General features: G+C 45.9%; 1 protein-coding gene and 1 non-coding gene across 2 annotated transcripts in view; one reads left to right on the top strand and one right to left on the bottom strand.

Moving 5' to 3' along the window:
- The window catches only part of SCTR (secretin receptor), a 76,662-nt gene that overhangs the window by 61,479 nt on the left and 3,848 nt on the right, over positions 1-11,335 (top strand). The window contains exons 8-11 of the mRNA XM_033111818.1: positions 2,865-2,925; positions 4,089-4,158; positions 6,638-6,729; positions 8,435-8,561. Coding sequence (XP_032967709.1) covers positions 2,865-2,925; positions 4,089-4,158; positions 6,638-6,729; positions 8,435-8,561 — 350 coding nt within the window. The remainder of the gene's footprint in view (positions 1-2,864; positions 2,926-4,088; positions 4,159-6,637; positions 6,730-8,434; positions 8,562-11,335) is intronic.
- Positions 1,305-1,378, bottom strand: TRNAI-GAU (transfer RNA isoleucine (anticodon GAU)). Its single transcript has one exon. It is a non-coding gene; the product is annotated as a tRNA-Ile (tRNA).

Here is an 11,335-nt window from a genome sequence, read left to right as displayed (position 1 = left end):
TTTTTTTTGTTTGTTTTCCTGCTATATTAGTTTCCTAGCGCTGTTGTAACAAATTGCCACAAACTTGTTGGCTTACAACAGCAGATATTTATTCTCTCAATTCTGGAGGCCAGAATTTCAAAACCAAGGTTTCTACCGGGTTGGTTCCTTCTGTGATCGTTCAGGGACAATATTTTCCATGCCTCTCTCCTAGCTTCTGGTGGTTGTTGGCAATCCTTGGCGTGCTTTGGCTAATAGCTGCATCACCCCAATGTCTGCCTCTCTCTTTACATAGCTTTTGTCCCTCTATGTCTCCTCTCTGTGTTTTTCTTGGCCTTCTTATAAGGATGCCAGTCATATTGGATTAGGTCCCGATAGGACTGGCATTCCTATAAGTATGACTTCATTTTAATTGCACCTGCAAAGACCCTATTTCCAAATAAGGTCACATTCTAAGGTTCTGGGTAGACATGAATTCCAGGGGCATACTATGCAACCAAATATACTCACTGTTAAAGAACAAAATTCAATGGAGTAAATTTGAATATCTAATTGGCTTTATTAAGTTATTCAAAATGGAAGCTTTTATAGGCAGAAAGAGGGTGGGCAAGAAAGTTAAAAGAATGGATTATTTCAGGCAAGTTCACCTTCCCTTAGGGGAAGGCAGGGGATCTTATCAGGAGATTACCTCACTAGTGCTGACCAGGGAATTCCAGGCTGACTGGTTTAAAACCCAACTCCTGGGAGAGGCTGAAACCGCAATTAGGTTTGAAATTAAGTCTTGATAGGCCTTAGCAAAAGTGACTCCATTTTGGGTTGCTATTTCTTTTTAACTTCACCGGTGTTCTTTGTAGAGTCTTCTGCCTTCCTGTTCTATTTGGTCTGGTTGTTCTCTAGACTTGCTCAATTCCCTTAATCTTCATGCTGAGAATTTCCTTCCTTTTCTTCCACAAATCCTATTCCTTTATTTCTTGTCTCTCTGTCTTTGGCTTACTCCCTAGTGTTGCAGCTCACCTTCCGTTATCCAACAAACAGTGCTAGGAAGATACATTTTTTTGCATTGCGTATCTGAAAATACCTTTGTTCAATTTTCACACCTAATTTGCAGTTTTGCTAGACGTAGCAATTAGGTTGAAAAATCATTTTACCCCAGAATTTCCAAGGCCTTCTGTTTTGGCATCTGGTCTTATAGGACATGCTATGTAATTCTGTTTCTAGAGCCTTTTTACTCTCTCTCTCTATAAAACTGCAGGGTGTTCTCTCTGTCCCCTGTGTTTTATTTGACTTTATTTATTTTATTTTTTTAAGGAGGGCGCAGCTCACAGTGGCCCATGCTGGGATTGAACCAGCAACCTTGGTGTTATCAGCACCACGCTCTAACCAACTGAGCTAACTGGCCTCCCACCCTGTGTTTTAAAATGTCATAGCGATGTGTCCCCAAGCAAGTCTGTTTTCATCCTTTTTGCTGGCCTCTGGTAGCCCTTTCATTTGGAAACTCACATCCTTCTTTTCTTGGACAATATTCTTACATTATCTATTTGATCATTTCTCCCCCCTCCCTCGCCTTCTGGTTATTTTCCTCTTTCTGAAACTTTTAATCAGATAGTGCACATCCTGGAATTGACCTCTAATTTTCCCATTTTTTCTTTCTACTTTTCATTCCACTCTTTGTGCCCTGCTTTCTGGGTGATTCCCAGTTATTATCTTCTAACCCATCTATGGAATTGTTTTCATCTTGGTTATCTTATATTAACCGGCTACGTCTTCTTCCTTGTTCTCTAAATGCTCCCTGTTTTCAGCATCCTGTTTGTGTCTTGCAAATGTAATCTTTTATCTCTCTGATGATATTCCTTAGAGTTGTTTTGTTCAAGCTCCCGCAGCCTGTATGGTCTGTTTCCTCTGAGTTCCTTTTCCTGATTGTTTTGGTGCTTGTCTTTTACGTAGTCAGCTTTCCTCAGGTGTCAGTGGCCTTGACTGTTGTATTTAAGCCTGTCACTCAGAGAGACTGAAAGCCCTGTGTGTGGGGCATGTGTCTCAAGGGAGACTGGACTGGGAAGTGGCCGCTGTGTTGGAGGATCCCCAGCATTGCTATGTATAGGCCTTTGTCTGGGGCTGTTTGGTTCCTCCAGGGAAGAGTCCTTTAATCTCCTTCCTAGAGTGGAGAGTAGACGGCTGGAGCAAGGGTAGAAATCTGGCTGCTAGAGATCTGAAAACTGAGCAGCCCAGGGTTGGGGCTCTTTTATCATTCACCATATAGAAAAGCATGTCCTTTAGAAATAGAATCTGAGCCACACCTGTAAACTTCAATTTTCTAGTCGCCACAGTAAACACAGTAAAAAGAAACAGGAGAACTTAATTTCAATCGTATATTTTCTTTAACTCAATATAACCAAAATAGTATCATTTCAACAGATCATTAATATAGAAATTGTTAATAACATATTTTGCATTCTTTTATTTGCACGAAATCTTCCAAATCTGGCGCCTGTCTTGCCCTTACAGCACATCTCCGTTGGGACCAGCCACACATCACGTACAACAGACACGTGTGGCGAGTGGCCGCTGTGCTGGACAGCACAAGTGTAGACATCAGTTCATCCCCTCTCTCCTCTGCAGAGGTCCCCCAGAGTCTCACGCGGGCTCCTAGGAGACCCCAAACCCCTAGTGGCCTTCAGGATCCGTCTGATCCTGCCTCAGTTCCCAGGACACCCCTGGCACTTTTGAAGCATGAGGCTACACATGCTTTATTTAAAAGGGGGTTCCCATGGCACCTGCTCCCTACCTGGGCTGGGGTACCTGCTTGTCTTGACCTGGGCTGGGGTACCTGCTTTTATTAAAAATTGAGTCCTCTCTCTTCTGCGCCTTTCTTTCTTTTTAATCCTCAGGTTCCCCAGCTATTTTCGTTGCTTCGTGGGCTATCACCAGACACTTTGTGGAAGATGTTGGGTAAGCTGTTGGAAGGAGAGGTGACAAGAGTGTATTTTATATTGTCCAGTTCTTCAAACAGGGCGGACACTGCTTTGGCGCTGTCTAGGAGAGGTCACAGGAGAGTTCTCTGTGCCAGGCTGCCGAGTGCCCCGCTCTCCCCGGGTGTGAGTTTGCAGAGGGGCAGTGCATCTGCACCCTCCCGGGCCTCTCTCCCTTCTTGCCTGCCCTAGCAGCACTGGTTAGGTCAGGTGCCAGGCAAGAGCTGTGAAACTCCAGGCAGGTGCTGCCCAGAGAGGAAGCTCTAAGAGCCTTTCCTCTGCTCCTGGGATCGCCCTCCTCTGCTCCTCCCTACACCTGGGTGTGACAGAGTCCTGCAGAGTCAGGCCTGGAGGGTGGCGTCAGCATCCTCAACAACTCCTGCTGGGGACAAATAGGTCTAATCCAGTTCTCTAGAGATGTGAAGCACTGTGGACAGAGTGAGCCCAGGGGGCCTTCTGCAAGCAGGCACTCAGAAAGAAAGCTTGCAAGAAACCAGGGAGGAAGTGAGACAGTGTGACAGAGAAGGAGGCAAAATATTTGCATAATGACACAACCATGCCAGGAAATGGACTAGGTCGGATGAGGCTTACACTCAAAATCGACCCCAAATCATTGTTTCAAAATAATTTTTTAAACTGGGTGAATTCACTTAAAAAAAATCTGGATTTTTCAGCTTCTCCAGAAAATACTGAAAAGTTCTGCCATATTTCCCATTTTCTCTTGTGGCAAAAATCAGCAGGAGAAGAGTTGTGTTTGCCTTAGACCAGGCACATGCTCTCCAGCTTGCTGAGTACCACCCTCACCTCATGGCCCTGGGGTCCTGAGGTCACGTGTCAGTCACCCAGCCACTTCTCTCCCTCACGTCAGCTGCCTGGCCGCTGTTGGCACTTGAGTTTGGCACTTTGCTAGCTTTGAGATCTGGGATCTTTTGGCTACCAGGTTCCACCCACCCGATGCTCACTGAACGTGTGTGGAGACAGGGCGCTGCTCCCTCAGAGCTCCCAGCAGGAGGGAGTCCGTTCTAATGGTGCCTAGCACACAGCCACAAGCATGGGTCCTTCATAGGAGGGCACCTCAGGGAACAAATCTTTTCTGGTCAGCCCTGCTCCCCACTCCTAATAATGCCTACTTTCCCTCCATAGGTGCTGGGACATCAACGCCAATGCATCTGTCTGGTGGGTCATTCGAGGGCCTGTGATCCTGTCCATCCTGGTAAGTGGCTGTCCTTCCCTGAGCTGGGCTCCAGTGAGAGAGACTGGACAGTGACTGGCCTATGGGGCGGAGAAGACAGGGCTAGCGCCCCTCCCTCCAGGTTTGTGAGGGATAAGCCTCAGAGCTTCCAGAGGCTGGCCAGCAGCAAGGGGAGCTGGAAGCTCCACCCCCGGAGAGAATGGTGGATGGGAGTGGGGAAGGGGCAGGAAGAAGGCGAGAGCTTACGCGACTCGCTCTTTTCCATGAGGAGCTGCCGAAATGTGGTGAGCAGAGCTCCTTGCCCTAAACAGGCTGGCTTCACGCTGGCCTCAATTCTGCCTTCATTGGTTTAGATCTTTGGGTTTTGATCGTTTTATAGGCATCCTCTTGTTAAATTGGGCAGAATCGCTGAGCTGGGATCACGGAGGGAGGGGGTGGGTATGGCTGGGGAGAGCTGAGTGAGGCTGTGGTCTTGGGCCTGTGCACATGTCTTATCTTGATGTTTCCAGGTGCTTCTGCCCGAGGGTATGGATAAGAAAAGGGGGGCAGAGGAAAAAAGATATATGGGGGACACAGTGGGGTTGTCTCCTGGACAGAATCAGCCCCTCAGCTGTGCACAGGGCTCAGAGGGATGCCAAGGCCGCAGGACAAGTTGACAGAAAGTGCCGTCCATGGCCTCGCTGGAGTGGGAAGAGGGCGCCGGACTGGGCAGCACGCCTCTCCGGTGACCAGTCGGGAGAAGGTGGCCATCCCATCACCGCTTTCTTCTCCTTTTCCTGACTCAAAACTGCGAGAATTCATGCAAAAACAAAAATTGGGAGACATAAAATGTATTTATAAAAAGTGGAATTCAATCAACCATAAATCACCATTTAGCACCTAGACACACATTGTAAATACACATGTGCTTTTTTTCCCTATCTGCCTTTGAGCACACATTCTTTTTGTTTTTTGAAATGCTTAAGATGGTTTTGTATCCTAGCTTGTTTGTTTGCTTTTCACTTAGCAATAGATGTGAGCTGCCCTGTGTCATTTGAAGTTATTTGACCAAACAATGTGCTATCACTGCATAATATTCCCACTGGAGGATATTTTTCTCATTGAAGCCAGTTTCCTTTCTGTAATTCTGAGACGCTGACAGCCCAGCCCAGGAAAGCCCCAGCCGAAGGACAACCAGCTCCAATGTCCAGGCTGCTGTCATGGCACTGTGGTCCGGTGTGATTGAGGGACGTCGAGTGGGCACTCCTGATGCAAAATATCTCCTTACCAGCCTGTCACGGGGCCTAGAATTCCATCATTTAAGATTCATTCTTGGGATCTTAAGAGTTTTTTTCTTTCACCTTCAAGGGCTCCCTATTAAACTAAATACAACTGTAAGACAAAAAAAATAAAATATAAAGTAAAACTAAAAAGTCTTTACTAGTTTACCCCATGCACAACCAGCTCAGAGCAAGATATATAGCAAGCTGAGAAGCTGTGTTCCAGAAGAAGCAACACTGACTGGACTAGGAGTTCTAGACAGGCCAGTAATCCTCTGTCTTTTGGCCAGTGTCCCCAGGCTCCAGGCTATTTATATGAACAATGAAGGCGCCCAGCTGGGCGATTCCATTAATCCTTGCTTCTGTAAATGGTGCTGAAGCCAGCTGGGAAAAGAGGAGGAGAGGTGCTGCCATGTGGGCAACTTCCTAAGGTTCAGGCACTGGGGTTGGGGGAGGGGGAACCAAAAGAAATAAGGAGACTTCATTCCTGTGCTTTAGGAAATGATGGAATTGGCAGATGAGTGGACAAACACTCAAGTTTGACAGATGCATGTATTTGCCCCTTTCAAATATTTCAAGTGTTCTTACACAGTGACATCATTCCTAACTACAATGAATTAGGAAAGGGAGGTAATCAAGGATGACTTCCTGGAGTTGGTGGTTGAGTTGCCCCGGTGACTCTATAAGGCTCTGAAGCCGTTCTTGAAGTGTGTGCCCTAGACTAGCAGCTTCAGCATCACCTGGGAGCTTGTGGCAAATGCAAATTCCCCACCCCAGGTTTACTGACCGGTAACCACTGTGGGGACGGCACCCAGCTATCTGCGCCCTAAACTTTAAGAACCTCTCTGTAAAGCCTTGCTACTCAAAGTGTAGTCCAAGGACTATCCTGGAGCTGGGCATTCCCTGGAGCTGGTTAGAAATGCAGAATCTCAGGCCCACCCAGACCTGCATTTTAACAAGATCCCCAGGGAGTTCCAACACACTCCAAGGGTGAATAATCCTGCTGCAGGTGAGCCAAGTTACAGGTCCTGCAGCCCAGGGCTAGGATGGGTGCTGTGCTTCCCTGGCCTCCAGACAGTTTGTTTCACCTGGACGAGGGGTGGGGTGAGGTGGGAAAGCACTGATGTGCCATCTTGGGTGTATCCTGGGTGTGGTTTGCAGTGCCTTCCTTCTCTGCCCTCAGGTCCAGGGACAGGGAATGCAAGTCCCCTGTAGCCTTCCGTCTGCCTTGTGTTTTACAGATTAATTTCATCCTTTTTATAAACATTCTAAGAATCCTGATGAGAAAACTTAAAACCCAAGAAACAAGAGGAAATGAAGCAAACCATTATAAGTAAGTGAAAAGCAAACACACTCGGTCAGCACACATTTACTGAGCACCTACTGTTTACCTAACTGGTGCTAGACACCACTGGAGATGGAGGAGAAGGGAAACCTTGACCTAGCTCCAAGGAGTTTACAGTGTAAATGGGGGGAAGGGGAAATGGGTCCATCGTGAAATCTGAGACACTCTCCTGGGGGTGGAGCCACAAGACATCTCAGCAGGATCCTTGGGACAAGGCTAGGGAGTCAGCAATGGACCTCAGGGACCCAAAGTCAGACAAATTTGTGTAGGTATGTGTATTTTTCAGGGGAGAATTACCTTAGCTTTCATCAGATTTTCAAAGAGATATGTGATCCAAAAATACTTTAAACCTTTAAGATGTTAAAGAGAGATGCTGTATGAGTTCACCAAGGTTGCCGTAACAAAATACCACAGACTAGGTGTCTTAAACAAGAGACATTAATTTTCTCACAGTTCTGGAGTCTGGAAGTCCAAGATCAAGGTGTCGGCAGGATTGTTTTCTCACAAGGCCTCTGTGCTTGGCTTGTAGATGGACTTCTCCTGGCTGTGTCCTCACGTGGCCTTTTCTCTGTGTGTGCATCCCTGGTGGGTGTCTTCTCCCACCAGTTGATTGGTCTAAGGCCCCACCCTAATAACTTGAACTTCACCACCTCTTTATTGGCCCTCTCTGCAAATATACCGTGTTTCCCCCAAAATAAGACCTAGCCGGACAATCTGCTCTAATGCGTCTTTTGGAGCAAAAATTAGTATAAGACCCGGTATTACATTACATTATCTCACATCATATCATATTATATTAAAGACCCGGTCTTATATTATAGTAAAGTAAGACCGGGTCTTATATTAATTTTTGCTCCAAAAGATGCATTAGAGCTGATTGTCTGGCTAGGTCTTATATTCGGGGAAACACGGTAGTCACATTCTGAGGTCTTACAGGTTAGGGCTTCAACTTGCTAATTTGAGTGCGGACACAGTTCAGCCCATAACAGATATTAAAATCAAATCGGTGTCCGACAGAGGCCTTCTCCACAACTCAGAGTTGTGAGAAACTGGCAGCAGCCTGGGTTACTTGGTGGCAGAATCCCCAGGATATCTTTAGAGCAGTGGGCGTCAAACTAGGGTGGAGCTGGGCATCCAGGATAAAGTTGCCAGATAAAATACAGGATGCCCAGTTCAATTTGAATTTTTCATAAACGATGTATAGTTTTTTAATACTTACACCAAAAAACCCCCCACAAAACATTGTTTATCTGAAATTCAAAGTAAACTGGGCATCCTGTATTATTATTTGCTAAATTTGGCAATGCTAACCTGGGAAGAAAATGAAAGAATATCTCCTTACTTATTATTAAAACAAATAAGAATGCTGTCTTTGCTGATAATATGTTAGACCTAGAGTGGCAGTCATATATGCACATAATTTATAAACAGTTACTTGGGTGGGTCCATATTCAGATATTTTTTACTGGTAGGGGGTCCATGATCAGAAAGTTTAGGGACTGGCCATGGGTTGGTAAATGTTGTATCTGGGTGATGGGTACATGGGAATTTTCTGAAATAAAAAGTAAAAACAAAAAAGTTTGGGGACACTGCTGCAAAGCCTTTTGCAATCGGGCAAAAGATGGGGTGTGCGGAGCCATGAGCCCATGGCTAGTGGCGGGGGTGGGAGACTGCAGCATTTCTCTGTTCCCAGGCGTCTGGCCAAATCCACCCTCCTGCTGATCCCTCTCTTTGGAGTCCATTATATCGTCTTCGCATTCTCTCCAGATGATGCCATGGAGATCCAGCTGTTTTTTGAATTGGCCCTTGGCTCATTCCAGGTAAGTTTCAGGGATTGTGACTTTAAGGTAAAAAGAGGAGTTCTCTCTTTCCTTAGAGAAACATGGAGGCCGTAGAGAGCAAGCCACGTCTTCCCGGAAGAGTTCCACAGTGCGGTTTGAGAAGGCAGATGCCTCATTTGGCAGAGACCCAAGAGAAGCAGGGGCTGGACTTTACCCTGAGGGTCACCACCAGACCCAAGTTCCCCACCAGACAAATGGGGGTAGGAGCTAAAACTAAGGAGAGAGAGACTGACTCCAGGGAAAACAAATGGGAAAAGTAACCCTAGACGCTCTATTGTACAGCTCTTAACAGGGCCATGGCTGAGCCATCAAAAAGTGGGGCAGGAAAACGAGCATTGTGGGAGGGGGCAAGTGGGATGGGAGGATGTTTGAAAGAATAATATCCTCATGTTCATACTGGGAAGTCCATAAAAACGCCCCAAACTGAAAAATCCAGAAGTAGCAGCATCAGCATGTTATTTAGAATCAGTTAAGAAAGTTCCAAATAGTTGCCTCTAAGGAACAGGAAATGGGGGTGGCGGGCGGGTGTCAGGAGGCTGCTGCTGCTGCTGCTGTGTGTGTGTGTGTGTGTGTGGTCAAGAATCTTTTGACTCTTTGAAACTATGTGCATCCACAACTTATTAAAAATAAAAACCCACTTAAAAGAAAAGAAAAAAAGTGAGGGGAAAAGTCACTTACCTACTTATTCAACACGATGTTGTGAGGTTAAAATAAAATAGTAAAGATGTTTAGACAGAAGGGACTCTTAACATGAATCCCAAACTTCACAAGGTTATTTATTTACTCAGAGCTGTCGCCTTCCAAAAATAAAGTGATGTCGCTTTTAGGAAAAATATGTAGAGGACAAAAAATACGTAGATGAGGGATCAGTGAAAAAAGAAAATAAAGCCAAAAGGGTTCTTACACAGAAGCAAATTTGGTAAAGTCCTATAAAGGTAGGAGATGTAGGTCATAAATTTGATTTAGAGCTTCCCAGTAGCCAAAGCAAAGACAGAAGCACAATCTGTTTCAAGATTTACAGTATCCACAGATGAAAACAAGCTGGTTCCCAGGAAAGACTAGTGATTATAGGCTTTGGGGCCTGAGATAAATTTTTCCCAGTGTGATTTTCTAAAGAAGCCAGCCTGCCCTCAACAAGGTTGATCATCTTGCAGAATCCTCCTCACCAGGCTGGCCTTGGCCTCAGGGTGGGGGCTCAGAGCCTCCCTCATTCCCAGAGTTCTGTTCAGGGTGGGCGTGGCCAGGGTCATTCTCTCTCAGGTCCCAGGGAGGACACATCCCTTGGGAACACTTTATTGAGTGGAGTCAAGTCGTGCTCTAACCCATGCCTTCAGACTCCACCCCAGGGCTGTCCCCTCTGTCCTCCTCTGAGACTCTCTTCTGCCCACAGCCCCCCGCAGCGCCCCAGACCTCCCGAGAACCCAGCCTCTTGTGCAATCCTTGATTCTTTTCCACTGGGCCAAAAAATTTTCGTGCCCAGTGCTCTTGCAACGTGTGGGGAGGCTGGGCTCACTGTGGCCCTTTTAGTAGCTAGGGGTTCCAGGTCCAAATGGGCAGAAGGCTTTGACCCAGCTGAAAAAGTGGGTAGTGATCTCTCTGAGACCATGGAGACCCAGGTCTGCCTCCCTGCATGGCTGAGGACTTCCTGCCCCCTGGAGCCGTGGCTTGTGGGCTACCCAAGCGAAGGCCATTTGGCTTCTCTCTGGGGAAACGGCTTGTTGAGAGAAAACCAAAAGCACTTTCCGAATGTTTCCACAGAAATGTGTACCATAAAAAGGATTGTTAAGAGTTTTGTTTTTTTATAAGAACATTTGTTCATAGACAAATATATCATTTTCTGTTACACATTTATATTATATATATATTTTTAAAATTCGTATTATAGAAAATTTCTCCCACATACAAAAGCAAATGGTATAGTAAACCCGAGTAAGCCATTCCCTGCGGCCTCTCCGGTTTCATCTCCATCCCATCGGCCACCATTTTAAGTCAATCAAGACATCATTTTCTTTCGCATGTAAGTATTTCAGTATTTCTAAGACAGGCTTAAAGAAGAATACACACAGAGCCACATACCGTTATCACTGCACGTATTTTTAAAAACTAAAGTGTATTAGCTCTTTCTGGTTATAGAAATACTTGCTTATTGAAGGAAATTTGGAAAATAAGGCAAAGTTAAGAGAAAAATTCATCCATACTCTCAAAATCCAGAAATAACTTCTGTTAAGATGCTGGTGTCTTTACTTCTAAGTCTCTTTTCTATCCAGGAAGACACACAGATGTGCCCGCACACACATGTAACTGGGATCATGTGTGGCTTTGTATGCGTATCCTGCTTGTTTAATTCCCTGTCACGCCCATCATTAATATTTTTCCACGTCATTGAAGTTCTTTAAATACTTCATTTTTTAATGATTGTATAAACAGTGTGGTGTTTCTTAAAGTTGCCGGCTGTGTGAGGCCTGTCCTATATATATATACCTGGGCACATCTAACTATCCCTCACTCGGGGCTCCTGCCCTCCCCTGAACAGTGCCAATGTGTTCCTGGATCCTTGAGGCCCAGGCAATCCTGGGCCCAGTGAGACAGGCAACAATCTTGGCTGGCAGCTCTGGGCCAAGCAGACACAGCTCCAGTCCTGCCTAAACCCTCGTGACAGTTCCCTCACCTGTGAAGGGGATCCTCGTACCTATCTCCTAGGTCTTTGGTAAGGATTAAATGAAGCCCCTGGAGCCCAGAAACCCACAATTATG

This window comes from Rhinolophus ferrumequinum, chromosome 8 (assembly GCF_004115265.2).
Source record: "Rhinolophus ferrumequinum isolate MPI-CBG mRhiFer1 chromosome 8, mRhiFer1_v1.p, whole genome shotgun sequence".
Classification (NCBI taxonomy): domain Eukaryota; kingdom Metazoa; phylum Chordata; class Mammalia; order Chiroptera; family Rhinolophidae; genus Rhinolophus; species Rhinolophus ferrumequinum.
The sequence above is the reverse complement of the archived record's forward strand: the minus strand, read 5'-3'. Positions and strand labels throughout refer to the sequence as shown.